This window comes from Nicotiana tabacum, chromosome 19 (genome assembly GCF_000715075.1).
Source record: "Nicotiana tabacum cultivar K326 chromosome 19, ASM71507v2, whole genome shotgun sequence".
Taxonomy (NCBI): domain Eukaryota; kingdom Viridiplantae; phylum Streptophyta; class Magnoliopsida; order Solanales; family Solanaceae; genus Nicotiana; species Nicotiana tabacum.
In genome coordinates this window covers 148357305-148377629 of record NC_134098.1, presented here as the reverse complement: position 1 = coordinate 148377629, position 20325 = coordinate 148357305, and the positions used below count along the sequence as shown (strand labels likewise).

The 20325-nt window shown below is 38.1% G+C and overlaps 1 protein-coding gene across 3 annotated transcripts; it reads left to right on the top strand.

The window, feature by feature from the left end:
- The first annotated feature begins 6565 nt into the window (after positions 1-6565).
- Positions 6566-19288, top strand: LOC107774742 (uncharacterized). 3 transcript variants are annotated; one of them, XM_075238873.1, is made up of 13 exons: positions 6566-6852; positions 8203-8402; positions 9061-9130; positions 9770-9966; positions 11686-11761; positions 11850-11933; positions 12012-12091; positions 16851-16977; positions 17076-17135; positions 17236-17286; positions 17388-17546; positions 18232-18364; positions 18754-19288. In XM_075238873.1, exons 2-13 carry the CDS (start codon positions 8245-8247, stop codon positions 18924-18926), a joined length of 1368 nt encoding a protein of 455 aa, XP_075094974.1. In that variant the 5' UTR covers positions 6566-6852; positions 8203-8244; the 3' UTR covers positions 18927-19288. The 3 variants fall into 3 exon arrangements, with proteins under 3 accessions (XP_075094974.1, XP_075094975.1, XP_075094976.1); XM_075238874.1 differs by lacking the exon at positions 6566-6852 and adding an exon at positions 6889-7024; XM_075238875.1 differs by lacking the exon at positions 6566-6852 and adding an exon at positions 7684-7707.
- The last annotated feature ends 1037 nt before the right edge of the window (positions 19289-20325 follow it).

Genomic DNA, 20325 nt, shown 5'->3' with positions numbered 1-20325 from the left:
GGAATACTGAATTATTCCCAGTTTAGGTTACAACTTTTCTGATGAAAAAATGGTTATGCAGTCATCATCTAAATAATTATCTCCGAGTCCTGTTCGTATTTTCCCTTTTAGGGAATGGACCAAAAGAAAGGAGTGATCCAGTGTTCGATATTTCATACTTCAAAGCTCCAACACTAGGGAGACTATGCATATAGAATGAAGCAAAAGGAACCAAATGCATAGTTCAGCCTGAATCAAAACCTTGAAGAAACCTGAAAACATTTCAAAGGAGTTCGAACTCGGGAAAAGGATGCAAGATATTCCATATTCCCACGAGTTTTTAGGTTAGGGCCATAAATTTAGTCACGGAATAATAGACCCGAATTTTTATTTGTAAACCTGCTACAATGAAAGCAGTTATGAATGTGTTGTATGAACAGTTATGAAAATGATGTACGAAATTTATTTGAAAGTTCAAAACATAAAACTTTCTCAGATTATTTCTCTTTTCATGTCTACTTCATGTTTCATATATTTGCACTAATATGAAAATGAGACGTCATCTTAATCAGTGTCGTTAATATAAAAGAGCCCTCTTTTAAAAAACCCGTGTATATCGAAGTCACGGTCTATTAAAGTATTTTTAAATGTAAGAGAAAACTCAAATATTAAAAGGGAAAAAAGCATAATATGCGGCAAAACCAATAAAGACATTTATATATATTAACCCTAAAAAAATAAGGGTGATATTTTTGTCATCTAACCCCAAAAAGACAGGGGCGGCAAAAACAAACCTTCCAAAAAGTTGTTAAAATAAGGAAAAAAGCAACACAAGGGAGTTCCAAATAAAAGCCAACAAAAGAGTATGGAAAAAGGGGAAAAGCTAAGGAGCATCATCGTCGGGAGAAGAGGGATCAACTTGGAGAGAAGAGGTCAAAACCTTAGAATTCTCAGCATTAAGGTCAAAACCTTCATGGCTGGCTTCAGTTAAAGTCTCGAGACGAGTGTTCAGAAAAGACCATCTAACTGATCAAGTCCACAACACACCTCAATAAGAGATATGACACTGTCAAATGCAATAATAATTACCCAACTAGGAGTCGGGGTCGAATCCACTGGGAGTTATGATGGGAGTTAGGAGTATATATCTGAAGCAAGCAAATAGGTTATCTAAGATTGCACTTCCACAATAAGGTTTTATTTTCTATTTCTACGTTTACTCTAATGAATGAAAGATAAAGAAAATAGATTCTAGATAAATGCTTTTGAGGGTTTTTTCCAATTTGGTTAAAGGCCTAGGGTTGTGATCATAACCTAGGTGTTTGCCTAATGGGGTAAAGACGGTAATGCTTGTTTTGTTGATTGGGGTATATTGTAGCTCATAACTCTATATTATCTACTCAATACCTCTCGGTCAGAGAGTGGTTTTGCCCAATTTAGCTTTCTCAAGACCAAATGAGTATCAACCAAAATAGTTGATAAAAGCTCAAGTCGGGTTATTACTATCTCTACGTTGAACTCTTTAATTGGGTTAATCAATCTCTCAATTGATCCAATTCCTTGTTAGCTAAGTTTTTCTAGACTGTCCCTCTTTCTCAAGTAGAGACTAAGTCAAATAGGCATAAATCAATGTTTGCAATCATTAATTCTAAAATTGAAGCATGAACTAAGCTAAATAATCAACACCCAATCATAAACAAGCACTAAATTAGATACCATAAGGTTTACACACTAGAGTTGGGTCACAACCCTAGTAAGAGTCTAGCTACTCATAATGGGATTTGAAGAAAATAAAGAAGGAAAGTTAATTAAACTCATAATAGAAGATTAAAATAATGAAATCTAATGTAAATACACCAAAATAATGTAAAACTTCCTAAAGTAGTAAAGAAAAACGGCTACAACAACTTCAGATGTTCAAACTTGACCTAATTTTGTGAAACTCATCTATTTATACATGGCGGAAAATCTCAGACAAAAATGCCCCTCGGGAGGTTCTACGGCCGCACAATTCCATGTGCGGTACGCACATTGCTTGAGCTGGCAGGAAGTGGGGTTCTACGGCTGCACATTTTTGAACTGCACCCGCGAGGTAATCTTTTGCGGCCGCACATTTTTGGACAGCAGCCGCAAGGCAATCTTCTGCGGCCGCACAATTACTGTGCGCTCCGCAATTCACAAAGGCTCCTAGACTTGGTCTTTTTGCATACTCTATGATCTTAAACTCTTAGCCCAGTTCTGCGGCCGCACAATTCATGTGCGGTCCACACATTGCTGAAAGTTCTACTAAATTTTTCTTCTTGGTTTGTGGCCGCAGATGGAATTTTGCGGTTCGCAATTTCTTCGGTGGACCGCACATTTGTGCTTCTACGCCTTTTATTGCCTTGTGCTTCGGAACACTTCTTTTTGAGTCGGATTTCATCTCGGGAGACCAAACTTCCATTATTCCTATAATTTTACAAAATTTTATTAGTTTCGGGAACACGATTCAATACTTTCGGACTAAAATAAAAGCTAAAAGATACTAATAAGAAGTCAAAATCTCCACTTATCACTAATATCTAGCGATAACTTATCCTCGAGGGCCTCGTAGTCCTTCTTCCACTGATCAATTTCGGCTCTCAACTCTTCTTTTTCTGCTTTCGAGGCTTCATAAGTTGTCTTTAAAGGAGCAAGAGAACTTTCCAAGAACTGAATTTTATCTGTACATGTGTGGAGATCTTCCTAAGCTTGGGTAAGCATTTGAACCAATTCACCCGCATAAACCTCTTTTTGATTAAGGAGTTCTTTCAAACCCCTTATCTATTCAGTAGCATTGGAATGTTGTTCAACAAAAGAGTATTCCAGTCTACCTTATCCTTCCCGACTTGACTTAAAAAAGCTTTTTCAACCGCTAACTCAACGGAAATTATTCTCATTTGTTGTTCTAAAGCTCATTTCTCTTCTGTAAGAACGTCCTTCTCCAATTGAAGACCTTCAAATTGTTCTTTCCAGTTGTCAGCCTTGGTACGCAATTCAATTACTTGCTGGTCAGTTTGAGAGACTCTTTTCATAAGCTTAGTGCCTATCAAATTAATCTACAAAAAAGGTAGGAGAAGAAGAGTTACGAATGAGGAAAAAGAAGGAAGGAAATTTTACCTTAAGAGAAGAATGAACAATGTCATTCATTAAGGTCAGGGAACTATGGCTTTCCAATTTCTTCTTCTCCACGGGTCCTAACAATGGTTTCAGCCATACATCAGCTTGACCAAACTTCCTCAATAAATTTCCACCCTTAGGGACCTCAATTACAACTTTTCTCATTTCCCTCCTGCTGCTAGAAGGCTCAACTTCTATATGAGAAGCAGCAACGGGAGCAAACTCTGGAGTAATATCAGGTAAAGACACATGGGGGTTAACAGTAAATGAAACTGGAAGGGAAGTAAGAGGTAATTTTTCAGAAACAGGCTTGAGGCCTTCTTCACCCTCAAGGCCATGGGCGAACAACCTATCAACAGGACTAGATGGGGAATTAGCTGTGTTACCAGCGTCTTCACCAAAAATTTCTAAAGGAATATTCTCTGGCTCATCAATGAGCCTGAAAGGAATTGAACTCGGTGGAGGATCGTGAGAAATAAGGGTTTCATCATCAGAAACCACGCGTCTCCTGACACGCGGTTTTCACACCAAAGAACCTGATTCTACATCCTCTTCATCATCAAACCCACGAGCTTCATCAGTTTTTCTCTTGGAGGAGGAAGCACTCAAAATCCGTTACTGAGCAAGACTTACGGAAAGTCTGGTTGATGGAACAGATGCGGGACTAATGCCATGAATAGAAAACCCTAATAAAAAGAGGGGGTTGATGACAAATTTACATATGAACAAGTAAAATAAGGAGAAGAACTACGAGGGTGAAGAGTACCGTGCGTCTTCACTTTCCAATAGAATTTTTGTGAAAGAACTTTCCAAGATCTTTTATCCATAGGAGCAACAGTCAACATCTTTTCTACCCAAGAATGGAAGTCGGGAATTTCTTCAAAGACTTCCATGGTTGCTGAAAAAATGGATATGTGATTACATGAATGAATTCACTACATATATAAAAAGAAAGAAAACTTACGTGCAAATTTTTATTTTTCTGGAAAAGGCATGTTTTCTTCACCCACTAACCCACTAGTGGGGGCAGCAACAAAGCGGGCGTATCAGCCACGGTCCCGTTCATCCTTGGGGCTAACTAACACCCTTTTACTTCTAGCCATGAGGGAAAAGACCCATTCACGAAACAACTTGAGGGAGTAAAGATGAAGTAAGCGATGAAAGGTAAAATGAACGGAGACCAAATCTGACAAATAACGAAGGCATGTTATAGCCCTCCACATGATGGGACCAATCTGGCCAAAGAAAACATTAAAATAACGACAAAACTCGATGATCACTGGATCAATGGGAGGCTTAAACCTTAAGGTGAAAGGGTAGGTATAAACGAAAGAAAAACTGGCATGGTAAGAGGTGATTCTTTGATATGCACCAGAGATTAAAACTGAAAATCTGGTCTCCAATGACATTTTCGTCGAACTAAAAAAAGAAGACCAAGAGTGATTAAACTTCGGTAAAGTTCAGCATGGTTAATGGAAACTATAGAAGAGACTTGATTCCTCATGGTCTCACGATCTGATACAAAAAAAAAAATCTTGAGTAATAATCATAGCAACTGTAGGCTCACGCATATGTTTATTCAGTTCTCTATTTCTAGAAGAGGATCTAGGGGTCAAAGGAGCCCTAGGTCCAGAAGAAGATGGCCTGGCAAAACTACTTTGAGAAAAGGAACCACGAGTAGATAACGAACCAAGGCTACGAAGTCTACCACCTCTCCTACTTCTAGTAGGGGCAGTAGAAGGAGCAAGCTCGTTGATGATCATAACTTTGCGAGAGTCTGGTGTTGACGAAAACATGTTTAACAAAGAAAATACAGAGGAAAGGTACAGAGATATGAAGAAGGGCTAAGATAATGGATACAGAAGGAAGAAGGTTTCAAGAAATCTAAAAGTATGAAGTATTTATAAGGAGATATAACTGTCATTAAAATTGGTCATTATGAAGCATCATAATGGAACCATCACTTCGTAACTGACGCAGCCGCAGAAAAAATCCTAAAAAAGCGCTGAGAAACTACAGAACCAATCATAAGAAGTCATGTGGCATGTGCATTAAATGAATGTGACATACGTCGCATCGATTCTGAAGGAGGCATAATGATACTCGATAAACGGCGGCAAAGAATTCCCGCCATAAAAACTTACCACTTCTCGAATATTCAGAAAGTGGGGGGGAGGGGGGTATCTGTATTGGTAGAAAAAAAATATGACACGTGGACTATCAACAAGCTGACGGAGTATGATACGTGGAACATCGATGTAAGGACAAGTGGCACTCTTAATTAGACGAATTAAAAAATGCAGAAAATGCACGGGAGAAACACCCACGGGGTTACATTGAAGAAAGAATCGGACATGACAGTTGTAAAAGGAGAAACAAGAGCGAAATGAATAAAGACTGCAAAGAAGGGAAGATACACGAACCTGACATAAATAAGGAAGGAAAATCGGTGCAGTTACAAGGAATCTCTAGTCATAAATGTTTCTGTTATGGTTAAACATGGTAACATGCAATCAATACAATTAATACCATTAGTGAGCCCAAATTATGTAAGGGAACCGTTATAATTATATGTTCCTATATAATGACTGAAGTCTCATTTGTAAGGGCAAGTAACGATAATTATTGAAATTCATACTGTTATTCTTTGCTTTATTCTCCAAGCTTTAAGCCTTAATTTTAGGAGTAATTATCAGTTCATTTCTTATTTTTTTTGTCAATTATTCTCATTCTTTGATCTATTATTTCAAAATTGTTGGAAAAGTAAAGTAAATCTTGGCTATCAGTAACTCGATTTCTTCTAGATATTGATTTTGATCAAGAAATCTATTTTTGGTTAAACATTGGACTTTTTTGTTGATTACTAGCTAAAGTCCATTGACTATCTTATTTAGCCGGAGTATTTGAATAGTAGGTATAGATATCTCCAATTGACGACTCGAAAACCTTTGAACTGTCAACATAACTCGCTTCCTTATTTTTCACTTGAGAATTGAGTTTATAAATCTTATTGTAATACTCGTTCAAATTCCTAAGTTGAACATGACAATTAAATGGAAACAAAAAGAGAGTGTATTGATCAAAATGAACGAGATAATCTATTGAAAAATACTCATTATTGCAATCAATAAGTATTATAGGTGAAAGAAATTAATAATAAGTATAATTTACAAGCTTAAGCCTTAAAGTTGATTAACTGAAGAACAATCCTATTCAATTACTTACGTAGACATGATTTTAGTTTAATCTTGCAAGCATTCCAACTTTGAATCTTTTTAAATTTTTGTAATTTTGTAATTTTGTAAACTTTCGGAAAAGATTTGTCATTGACTTAAGGCAAGAATCTTTTTTAATTTTTGTTTAAGATTCTAATTTATTTCTTTATATTTTTGCGAATGCCAAGATTCGGCGGTTAAAGGAAGAGGCCCCACATGAAATTGACAAAAACAATGTCAAGGCGCAAGAAAATGCACAATCCCAATTCATTTCAGAGCTTAATATCTTCCTAAAATCCTAAATAAAGAAAGAAAGAATGGAAAAGGACAAACAAAATTCTCAGACTGTCAGTCAGTGGTGGAAAGAAGATTTAGAAGAAGACTAAAAAGATCTCTTTCTTTTATTGCTTTTTTGAACTTCCCATATGTGAAAGGAGGCTGCTTTCAATTCAGTGGTGGGAAAACGGTGGCAGTGAAGGAAGAAGCAAAATACTACTACTAACAGAAAACAACAAAAGGGGTGCGTCTAATTCACGTTACATACCCAGTAACTGTTCTTTACTTTTTTGATTGGTTTGTATTACAAGAAAGTATAATTCTGTTTTGCTCCATTCTTGTTGATCCAAGATTAGTTTCTTTTTCTCTTTGTATAAATCATGGGTTCTTCTATATAGCTTTCAGTTCACACCCAGGTTTAAATTTTACACTTTTCTTTCAATTTCGTCAAAATCTGTTCCCCTGTTTGTTTCCAGAGCTGTTTTAATTGTATTTTAAATGAATTATGAGGAGTTAATTTTGCTTAAGCTTTCATGGGTTGGAACCTTTTGTGGTTTTAGACCATCTTATTCTTAGGTGGACCTTTGATTATATTTTCTTGTTTCATTTTGTTCTTGGGAGTGATTAGATGAGCATCTAGAGAGGTTGACCTTTCTGGGTTTTGGCAGAGATGGGTTTACTAGAAGGACTGATTTCTTGATCCCAAGTGTTTTCAATAGAATAAGGATTTGGGCTAATCTAGTTGTTTTCTCTGCATCAAGTCATGACTAGTATAGGAGGATATTTATAAGCAGTTGGTTCGAATTTCAAGCAATGTATAAGCATGTACTACTAGTTAAGTGAATTTTCATGACTTCATGAGTGGTCTTTAAGGGAGTACAAGTAGTAATTGATCCTTATAAGCAAGGACTTCTGAGAGTAGATAGTTGATTATAAGCATTAAATTTAGTCATAATTGCTCTTGTCCTGATGGAAGGAAAGGAGAAAAGCTATGATAGATGTATAAATGCAGTTTTCAAAATGTCAACGTTACATCACTTAAAAACATTCAGGGATATCTGGTCTAATTCAAGAGCTAATAGAAGTCTATTAGAGTAAGGTATTTCACCTAAATATCCACTATTAGTAAGAATAAGGAAGTGTCTGACATTGGCTATGAATTCACAATCTGATACCCTTCTTTGATGTGGGTTTTATGCAACATACTTGTGTCTCCATCATGCATCTGAGGTGGTTCAGTTATTTTAAGTCTTCACTTATTGTACTTTGTTAGTTTCTAGGTTATGCTGTATTTGGTGTTTATACTGTGAAATATGTAACAGTCTACCTCGGACAAGATGTGTTTAGCATTATACTTGCGTAAGATTGCAAGTAAGATGTAAATTTCCTGTTAGCACACGAGTGATAATGTTGTGTATACTGCATCCCCATTCATTACTTTTTTTGTTGGTTTTTGCTGTATGGTTCGATTTTCTCACTGAATATTGTGTGTGTTTAAGTCATGTCTACTCTGAGGGAATTTAACGTCATTTTTACAGGGTTCATTCTTATACATTGTAATTTTGCATTTGAAGTCTCATTTGTTGGATTGCAGGTTTCCTATTCACCAAACCACTGCCGAAACTTCTATAACATAATGGTTAATCATAATCAGGATGATGAATCATGTACAAAACCCCTTGGAAGGTGTTCAGTGTTTTATTACGGTGTTGGGCACATGCTCAACGACATAACATCAGCCTGTTGGTTCACTTATCTCTTAGTTTTTCTGACAGATATTGGATTATCCCCAAGGTTCGTTACTCATTTTCTTGCTGTTAGGTATGCTAGTAAGCACGCGTCTTCCAATGATCGATTTAGCATTAGGAAAAAAGGAATTGTACCCTTGCGCTTCTTGCGTTTTTAAACTAACATGTACTACTTTTACTTTAGCGTGATCTAGCTTGGCTGCTGATAGCTATCTAATGTCTGCTGCGCACCTTTTTTGCAAATTTTGAGTTAATGCTTCCCACAACTTTATGTACTTCTTTTAGAGTGTGTTTCATGAATATTATGAGTTCAGTGGAGTGGCCCTACCTGATAGGGCGTAGCTTCTAGTTAGTCAAATTAGAAAGACTGGTTTCATTTTATGGACACAAATATCATAAGGTATATCTGTAGCCTAAACTGGTAAGAGATACCGGTTGGTAATGCAATCCAGACTTAAAGGGCGCCACTGGACTCTCAAGTCCAATAGTGGAATTTCATTCCCGATTCACCCCATTCATGTTGGCCATTATTGCACCCTCCACAATTTGTCAAGCATGTGACTTCTGCACTCCTGCATCCCTCACATTTCAGTACCCTTCACCCCTCTCCTCAATAAACTTAAAGAAAAAGGGTAAAACTCCAGCAGACCTTAGGTTGTGAAGTTGTTGGTTGTGTGCTCATGTGTACCTTGTTTGTTTCTCAGTGATGCTGCAGTTGTAATGCTCTCAGGTCAAGTTGCAGATGGATTGACCACTGTATTTGCTGGTGAACTGGTATCTCTCCATAACATAACTACTACCTTATCTTAGAGCATCAACTTAATAATTTATTATATTCACTTCCTTTTTCACACTTTTTAAAAACTTTGCTGTATTAACCAAACTCCGTCACTTGCTATAACACATGTATTTTACAAATCTATATGCAGAACATCTTTGATACACACTTAGCTCAAAATACAAACTTAAATTCAAATATATGCAAATTTTGCTAACTTTGACTACCTAGCCGGTTCAAAGCATCAACTTGTATTTTTCCAGATAACGGGGGAGAGGACATAAGAAAAACATGTTCTGATATTTCCAATTTCACTTCCTAAGAGAGATCATGAAGTCATTGCTGAATGAGAACATGCTCTGCCATTTTCACCGTTTTCTCATCTAAGCTTACACTTATCCATTATAAAATGTATAGTTTTTCTTTTATGAGTATTTAAATTTATGGTTTATGCAGTCATTTTCTTGTAACACAGTGATTGGTTAAATGCAATAAGTAACTGTTGATATAATAGCAGCACATAATTTTTTACAAAAATAATAACAACTACGCCTCAATCCCATGCTAGTAGCACATAGTTTTTTTTCGACATTAAATTTATCCTTCTAACTAACATCTGTCATTTTACATGATAGATAGACAGGTTTGGGCATTTCAAAGTATGGCATCTTGCAGGATCTGTCTTGGTTGGTGTCTCATTTTCTTCAGTTTTTGGCGGTTGCTTGCCTTGCAAACTAATTGGTTCCGATTCGGTTATGCTGCAAACAATCGGTTACAGTGTGTTTGCTGCAATCTTCAATGTGGGATGGGCTGCTACTCAAGTATCACATATGTAATTGTCTGCTCTTACCTATCTTCTTCTGCTAAATGTTACAATACTACTGTGCCGGGCATTATAAAGACTTGTCATTCTATTTCTGGTTAGTGGTTTGTTGAATTTATTAATATGTTTGAAAGTTTTTTTTCCACTTACCTTCCAAGGGTAGGGTTTAACATGTTAATCCGCAATTTTGAGGAACATTTTCTGTGACTAAGTGAATGATCTGCATCGTCACCCAACCCTTTATGTAAAAAACACCAGCTAACGGCTGTGCTCCTCCTCCTCCTCCTCCTCAAGTTATGAGCAAAAAGAATGGTAATCCATGCAGCTTTCCACCCCAAAAAGTTATCTTTCTCCATGCTGCTGAAGAAGAAAACTCTCCTCTCCCCTTGCTGCAGTAAATGAGAGGACTGGATAGTAATATTTCCATGAGAATGACAGGGTTCTGCCATGGGCTTGAACCTTGATGAATATAACAAGTTAGAAATTCCTCCAGCTTCTCCATCGGCCAATCCCTGGCAGCACCTCTAAATTGTACGCTTCCAAAATTCCTCGTACTGCTCGGTAACACCCTAGGCAAAATTCATCATTGGCAAAATTCATTAGAGATGCTAGATATATAAGGAAGCAAGCCTTAGACCACAATGACGTGTTTAAAGCCGTGTTGGTCTGGGCCCGAAATGGACAGTATAACTAGTGGACTGTGCTAACAAATACAGTATCAGAGTCGGATTCCAGCAATACGATGGTGGGGCAAACCTCAGCGAGGGCGTTGAGTCACTAAAAAAGGTGTATGTGATGGCCATGACAGAAGACTGGTAGGCTTCTACTTTAGCAAACTTCCGAAGAGGGGGTGTAGTATGACATCTTAGGAAAATCCCACATCAGAACGGGAGAGAAAAATGAAGGGTTATATAGTACAGAGAACATGTTCACATGGTACACGCACTTTCGGGCTCTATATGGGTTGTCCAAGGGACAAAGCTGTGAGCTTGTTAAGACAAAGCGGACAAGATGTACCATGGGCTTGGTCTGTGATATGCTCTTCCCTATTTCCCCTACAACAGCTTCCTGATTGGTTTAGATAGTAAACTGTATAGATCTTGGTAAATATTACTTGCTCTGGACTCCTCTAACAATACCATTTGTATTCCCTAATGAAAAACTTTCCCCCCTCCCTATTTTTAACTCAATATTTTTCGTACATGTCTGCCTGTCCCTTTATTCTTTCCTCTCAAAGAACAGTGTTATAAGGACAACCATGCATTCATTCTTCAATACTAAAGTTCCATTCCATATTTATCTCCTTTGATCCTCCTCCAGAACTCCCTTCTTTCACTCAAATGTCCTCAAAACCACACATATTTTTTTAATGAAGCTATATCGAGGACCCTTATGCCCCTAAACCCAAGGAGATCATCTTTGATTGTGGAAGTTATCACTCTTCTACCCTCCAGCTGGAATGGTCATCACTTTTGCCCACTGCAGCTACATAGAATCCTGATAATAATCATGAGATTACCATCTTTTGACAAGTAATTGCTCTGCCAACATGCTAAACTTTTCTTGAATTTCTCGATGTAGGTAAAATAACTAAACTGTAAATAACTTGAAGAACCACTTTAAATTTCTAAGCACATGAACACCTTATGAAATTTCACCAAGTATAACTCAAACATTAGCTGATAGTTCTTTGGAAGTTGGTAACAGAATATTTGATGCTTGCTGTAGGTCGATGGTGAACTGCATTACACTGAACTCGACGAGCAGAGTAGTTTTAGCTAGTTGTCGCAATGCTTTTACGATGGTTGGTAATCTCCTCCATGACTTCATGCTATATTTCCTTGCGCATGTGAGAAATCATTAACTTTTGGTTTGTTCTGGTGAATTTGAAGATTGCAAACCTTAGCTTATACGCAGTTGCTTTTGCCGTGTTCAATGTCGTCGGAGCAGGGACACCTGCTGCTATAGAAAATCAGGTATGTTACCTTTCAGTGGCTGTTCTGCTTACTCTAAATTTTCTTTTGGCTTGTTCTCATTACTTTTTGAATATGCAGTATCGTTGGATTGCATATATATCAATTTTCATTGGAAGCTGCTTTGTGGGCGTGTTTCATCTTGGAACCAGAGAGCCAAGGTCTGCACATGTCTTATTTTCTCTCTTTTGACTGAATTTATTGGCTGCATTATTTTCTGGGACTGATTTTCAAGGAAATGTAGTTGTTTGCTATTGTTAGTTTATAGATATATATAGTGTAGTCTTGTCCCACATTGGAAGAGGAGTAATATCTCCTTGTAGTGTATAGCTATAAATAGGGACCTCTTGTATTGTATTTATCATCTAATATCAATAACATATTTTCTCCCGTGCCTTCTCACATGGTATCAGAGCATTAGTGAGAAAAGATCGCTGTGCGTCATTCCAGCGTTAACCGGGAAGAAAGAACTTAGTCATCGTGTAATTTTTCCGGTGACCTAAAACCAACACCACCACGAGGTAGATCACCCTCCGGCTACCAACCCCTGAAATTTTATCCGGCAGAAAAGCCGCCACGCTCCTCCACGCGCCGGCAACGACTTTTCCGGCGAGGGTTCCGGCCACTTTCCGGCCATTTTTTCGTGAAGATTCTTCAGGACAGTGTGCTCTCCTCAAAATTCCGAGCGTACCCATATAATTCAAATCAAATTCCGGCCACTTTTATATTTTTCCGGCGTGAACAGTGACCTTTCTGGCCATTTTTTGAAAATATTTCTTCAAGACAGCTTGCTCGCAAAGGAATTATGAGTCTATCCATCCTGGTTACAACAAATTCCGACAACTTTGAAATTTTCCGGCGAGCTACAGTGTTTCCGGCGTGAACAGTGTTCCGGCACTGAACAGTGTTCTGTTTTCCTACTGTAAGCAGTGTTTTTCAAGCTATTTCTTCAGTTTTCTCACAGGAGTTACTTATTTCCACTATTTCAAGTTAACCCTACTACTACAAATTGTAGCGACATGGGAACCGATGCTTTGAATAGTCGGATGGTTTCTTTAGCAGAGTATATTGAGTTCCTTCAGTATAAAGCATGTAAGCAGACATCTTCTTAGATAGCTTCTGTTGTTCAAACAGGTAATAGCGTGACTTGTTTCTCCCAATCTTCATCCTCTGAGTCTTGGGTCATTGATTCAGGTGCATCAGATCATATTTCTGGTAACAAATCTCTTTTCACTACTATTTCGTATTCTCAATCTCTTCCAAAAGTCACAATGGCCAATGGGTCTCAAACTATGGCAACTGCAATAGGTCAAGCAAGCCCACTTCCTTCCTTACCTTTAGATTCAGTCCTTTATGTTCTCAATAGTCCTTTTAATCTCATAGTTGTTAGTCGCCTAGCCAAATCACTTAAATGCGTTATTTTATTTCTTGATAACCATGTTTTTATACAGGAACGCAGTACGGGGCGGATCATTGGTACCGAACGTGAATCAAACGAACTTTATTACCTTATCCTTGCTAAATCACATGGACTCACATCTTGTCTTCCTTCTACAACTTGTCCTGTTACTGATTCACCAGATTTATTACATAAACGGTTGGGACATCCCAGTTTGTCAAAACTTCAGAAAATAGTATCTGGTTTATCTCACTTGTCAGCTCTAGAGTGTGAGTCATGTCAGCTCGGTAAGCATACCCACTCCCATTTCCCTCGGCGTCTTGATAATCGAGCAGAGTCACCTTTTACTTTAGTCCATTCAGATGTTTGGGGTCCTAGTCGGGTTAGTTCCACCTTAGGATTCCGCTACTTTGTCAGTTTCATTGATGATTATTCCAGGTGCACTTGGATATTTTTGATAAAAAATCGATCTGAGCTGTTTTCTATTTTCCAGACCTTCCACGCTGAAATTCAAAATCAATTTGGGGTTTCTATTCGCACTTTTCGTAGTGATAATGCCCTAGAGTATTTGTCTTCCCCATTTCAGCAGTTTATGAAATCTCATGGGATTATTCATCAAACATCTTGTCCGTACACATCTCAACAAAATGGGGTAGCTGAAAGAAAGAATAGACATCTTATTGAAACTGCTCGTACCCTACTCATACAATCTCATGCTCCGTTGCGTTTTTGGGGGATGCCGTTCTTACATCTTGCTATCTTATTAATCGTATGCCATCTTCAGCTATCCAGAACCAAGTTCCATTCTCTGTCATGTTTCCCCACTTACCTTTGTTCTCTCTTCCGCCCCGTATCTTTGGAAGCACTTGTTTTGTCCATAACTTTACTCCAGGAACAGATAAGTTAGCTCCTCGTTCTCTTAAGTGCGTATTTCTGGGTTTCTCGAGAACACAAAAGGGGTATCGATGCTACTCTCCTAACCTCCAGCGGTACCTTATGTCCGCCGATGTTACCTTCTTTGAAACCCAATCATACTTCACAGATTCAGGTCATCACTTAGATATTTCTGAGGTACTACCAGTTTCATCTTTTGGAGATTCAGTCACTCCAGCTCCACCACCTACAGCTCCAGTTGTAGCTACACCACCTATAGCTCCAGTTGTAGCTCTACCACCTATAGCTCCAGTTCCACCACCTACAGCTACGGTTGTAGCTCCACCACCTATAGCTCCAGTTCCTCCACATAATCCAGTTCAACCTTCTGCAGCTCCACCATTCTTGACTTATCATCGTCGTCCACATCCAGCATCAGGCCCAGGTGATTCACGCCCCGCATCAGATTCTGCACCTACTGCGGATTTGTATCCTCTTAGTCAACCAATTGCACTCCGCAAAGGTGTACGATCCACACTTAATCCTAATCCCCACTATGTCGGTTTAAGTTATCATCGTCTGTCATCACTACATTATGCTTTTATATCTTCTTTATCCACTGTTTCTATCCCTAAGTCTACAGGTGGGGCACTATCTCATCCAGGATGGCGACATGCTATGATTGACGAGATGTCTGCTTTACATGCGAGTGACACTTGGGAGCTTGTTCCTCTTCCTGCAGGTAAGTCTACTGTTGGTTGTCGTTGGGTTTATGCAGTCAATGTTGGCCCGGATGGCCAGATTGATCGGCTTAAGGCTCGTCTTGTTGCAAAAGGATATATTCAGATTTTTGGGCTTGATTATAGTGATACTTTCTCTTTCGTGGCTAAAGTAGCATCTGTTCGTCTCTTTTTGTCCATGGCTGTTGTACGTCATTGGCCTCTTTATCAGTTAGACATTAAGAATGCTTTTCTCCACGGTGATCTTGAGGAAGAAGTTTATATGGAGCAACCACCTGGTTTTGTTGCTCAGGGGAGTTTAATGGTTGTGTGTGCAGATTGCGCAGGTCACTATATGGTTTGAAACAGTCCCCTCGAGCTTGGTTTGGTAAGTTCAGCACAATTATTCAGGAGTTCGGCATGACTCGTAGTGAGGCTGATCACTCTGTGTTTTATCGGCATTCTGCTCCTAATCTGTGTATTTATCTAGTGGTTTATGTTGATGATATTGTTATTACTGGTAATGATCAGGATGGTATTACTAATATGAAGGAACATCTCTTTCAGCACTTCCAGACTAACGATCTGGGCAGATTGAAGTATTTTCTAGGTATTGAGGTCGCTCAGTCTAGCTCAGGTATTGTTATTTCACAGCGGAAGTATGCCTTAGACATTCTTGAGGAGACTGGAATGATGGGTTGCAGACCTATTGACTCTCCTATGGATCCGAATGCTAAGCTTCTGCCTGGACATAGGGAGCCTCTTAGAGACCCTACGAGATATAGGAGGTTGGTTGGCAAATTGAATTGCCTCACAGTGACTAGACCTGACATTTCTTTTCCGGTGAGTGTTGTAAGTCAGTTTATGGATTCTCCATGTGATAGTCACTGGGATGCAGTTGTTCGCATTCTTCGGTATATAAAGTCAGCTCCAGGCAAAGAATTACTATTCGAGGATCAAGGCCACGAGCAAATTGTTGGGTACACAGATGCTGATTGGACAGGATCACCTTTTGATAGACGTTCTACGTCTGGATATTGTGTTCTAGTAGGAGGTAATTTGGTCTCGTGGAAGAGCAAGAAACAGAATGTAGTTGCTCGATCTAGCGCCGAAGCCGAATATCGGGCCATGGCTATGGCGACGTGTGAGTTAGTTTGGGTCAAGCAGTTGCTCAAGGAGTTAAAGTTCGGAGAAATCAGCAAGATGGAACTAGTGTGTGATAACCAAGCTGCTCTTTCATATTGCGTCAAATCCGGTGTTCCATGAGAGGACTAAACACATTGAGATCGACTGTCACTTTGTCAGAGAAAAAAATACTTTCAGGAGATATTGTTACAAAGTTTGTAAAGTCGAATGATCAACTAGCAGATATTTTCACTAAGTCTCTTACTGGTTCTCGTATTAGTTACATGTGTAACAAGCTCGGTACATATGATGTGTATGCACCGGCTTGAGGGGGAGTGTTAGTTTATAGATATATATAGTGTAGTCTTGTCCCACATTGGAAGAGGAGTAATATCTCCTTGTAGTGTATAGCTATAAATAGGGACCTCTTGTATTGTATTTATCATCTAATATCAATAACATATTTTCTCCCGTGCCTTCTCACAGCTATTATTTCATTGGTTGGATGAACTGGAGATAAAATCACTTTATTTGAGAATTTTGATGGAGCTAACCACTAACCAGATTATGCATATAGCTCAGCTTTTCTTCCTCCTCCATAAAATATAGCTTCATTTGTGAAAAACCCAGCTGAAAAATAATATTCCATCCCAGAAGAACAAGTTAGGTTATGTACTTTCAGAAAAGAAAATGACAATTATGCTAATTTTGGAATGGGAGAACAAGTTAGGTTGAATATAAGGGCAGGTTCTTGATAATTCTCTGCTTAGATGTTAATCACTAATATATGCCTTTCTTGGCCAGGTTGAATTTAGAAGCTCGTGTCAAAGGTTATGTTAGAATTTCTTGGATGTATTGGTTTAAGAAGATCTTATATCACCAAGTTGCTCTTGTTTACTTGCTTACCAGACTTGTGACTAATGTCTCCCAGGTAAATATTATTTGTTTTGGATTTGGCCCTTTTGGATAGATATCAGAAAACTGAAATGGATTTAACCGATTCAGTTCTTATAATTGTTTGGGTTGCAGGCCTTTCTTGCTTTCTATGTGATCAATGACCTGCAGATGAGTCAGTCTTCAAAAGCTTTGGTATCCCAACCAAGTTATCACTAACTCTTGATATTTAGGAACTGGCAAGGGAAGAAATATAGTACTAACTCTTGTTCCTGTTCTTATTTGGTGTGGATAGGTCCCTGCAATCATTTATATCTGCAGTTTCGTTGTATCTGTCCTGCTACAGGTGCCATACAAAACAGAACTTTTTTGTCAGTTCTATCTCTGAATTTTCCAAAGCCTTTTTTTTTGCCTCTTTTGTTTCCCTTATAGTTGTGTTATATGCAGGAGATTACATGGACAAGCCAGCGATTGAAGGGCTTTTATACTGTAGGAGGTCTCCTTTGGGTACTTTGTGGCACAGGAATACTCTTGCTTCCAAGAAACATGAATGCCCTTATGTATATCTTGTCGGTATTGATTGGCATAGCAAATGCCTTGATAATGGTACGGTTAATATTCTGTGAGCTTACGTTGAATCTTGAGTCTTGAAACTTTATTTTAGCACTTTATCCTGTTGTAGCATATCAATTTCTAGATGGTCATCAATTTCTAATCAAAGCATGATACAAAACCATTTTGGAACAGCTCGGGCTATCTTTAAGCGCAAAATTCCTTTATGATAAATTTATATGGACCAAATACTCCTTTAAGCATTGATGGACTTACTGTGGGTTAATTAAATTGTGACCTTATATATGTGGAAATACTTATCTCCTTAGATAGGACAATTTTCCATTTATTTCTCAATGACTCTCTTTTCACAAAGGAGGTCTAGCCATTTCTTGTGGTTTTTGCTTAACATTTGACACTCATTGAGTATCTATTAAGTTCTTAACTAACCATGGACTTGTTTAACTGAAGAGTGGGCAATAATATTCTGAGTTGTGGAATTATGTTCAGTTACATTAAGCCTTGCATACATGTATATATTCCTCACCATTCTCAAAAAAGCCAAGTGCATACATGTATGTAGTTTCTGTTATTCAATGAGGAAGCCAGGCTCTTTGCTGTGACATGGATTGGAAGAAATAATGATTTAAAATGCTTGATTAATTGTAAAACATGCAATGTGATCAGAAAGCCTACAATTACAATCTTCATGTGCACCTCTTTCCTATATGCTTAACAGGTGACTGGAGTGGGCATGCAAAGTGTCTTGGTTGGCCGAGATCTAAATGGCTGTGCTTTTGTGTACGGATCATTGAGTTTTCTGGATAAAATGATATGTGGGTTGGCTTTGTTCATTCTCGAGTCATATCAGAGTAAGCATTTGCTCCTGTATTTCTCTGTTATCTTGTTCAATGGCCAGCTTCTATGTGTAGTCGTTCTAATTCTTCAACATCCATTACTGAGCGTGTCTGTGGAAAACCAATGAATTCGCTCCACCTTAAGTTCATTAACAGAGTTAAGTAGTTAACAGTTTCGCCTTTTTATCAGCCAAGAACTCTTATTTTCGTTATTCCTTTGTAATAACCTCTAGCAGAGATCCTTTTACTTTACTATAGACTTGTTACAATAAAGTTTCTGTTAAGAAATCTGTAAAATAGGGTACGGAATTCATTTCACTTTTCTTACTTACTTAGATTTTTTGTAGTTTCTTTTCATCAGATAACTCTTTATTTACTTTGGCAACTGTCACCTTTTTATGCAGGATCCTCTCCGGAATTGCACAACTGCAGTACGAGATGCCCATACTTCTCCCTCAATCGGTATGCACTAGGTCTCGTTCCAGCGGTTTGTGCACTACTTGGGGTGATAGTCACCTGCAGTATGGACCTCCAGACACCCACATTGAAACCTCTGGAGGAACCTCTACTGGGTTAACACCTAAAGAGCTGTTGATCTAATAATCAGTCATATGTTAAAGAAAGGGATTCAAGCCTTGCTGCTGTTAGGTATTGTTTTATACAGATGAATATTTATGCAGATACCAGTTAGCTCAAGATTATACAGAACATTAACTCCATTTGTACTCTCCTTAGTATCTTTTTTCAACCAAATTAGGATCCCTTAACAACAAATCATTTGTATAGATTCGGATCCATTATCAGTTCAATGATTTGCAGAAATGTAGGCTTGAACCTAAGCTGTCAAAAATGTACAGAGTTTGAAAGGTTTAAATGCTGTAAAAACTCTTGAAGATCAGTAACATGATTGAATTATGAGAGCTTTCCTGTTCTGGCTTATGTTATATCTGCTTTTTTGTTTATTCATTATTCAGTAGTACAATGATTAGAATATCTGAATATTGAGGAGGTAATTTGAAAGATCGCAATACATATGAAGTAATGAAGTCAATCTTACCAAATTCTCCATTTAAACGAAGCAACAGAGAAAATAATTAAAGTAACAATGTTACCTTTCAAGAGTGAAAATTCTTTCCAGCTCCTACAGAAGGATGCAATCAGCATGTTAAGCTTTAGTACTCCCAATTCATAAGCCAAAAATGCTTTTGAGTTTTGACCTCACCCGATCATAGTAAGTTGTATAATCCCTACAATCTACTACGGCAAAAGAGCATACATACACCAAGTGAAGTGGTCACAATGAAGTAAGAATTGAAAGAGTAAATGATGAACATCAATATAATGGAGGAGATGAACTGGGCAGTGAATCACATGAAGGGAAAGACTGGTCCAGCTGAACTTATACAGAACTATTGTTACTGCTTGTATCTATTACATCTGGCAGGAGAGGGATTTCAGAGGAAGCAGAGAACTTCAGAAGTTATTTATAGAAACCAAGCATTGTTTGCAAGTTGAGAGAGATGAAGTATTATCCCTGAACTAAATCTACGTCTGTTTAGAAGGCTAATTCTATAGGTGATAGCAAAGGTGATTGTGTAGTCCCTACTTGTTATGACTGATACTTGGGACATATGTCCAAGGAACTTTTTTTTTTTGTTTTTTTTGTTTGAGTCTTGTACATAACTATTACTTGGTGAATAAAGTTTGTTTAGATAGCCAAAAAAAAAAAAAAAAAAAAAAAAAATCCTCAATATAACGGAGGTGGTGTGGATTTTTCTCCCTTGTATGGCGTTGCACGGGAAGGAAGATGGTGAAAAATAATACATTGGATAAAGTTGCTAGCGTGTGGAAAGTTTGAGGATGAAAATATACTACACCAACGTGGGAGGTATGAGTTCTTTCCCCCTATGTGATGTCTGGAGGAGGAGATACGAAATTATGCATCAAGCCTATGAACTAAACATGTGTAACTTGAC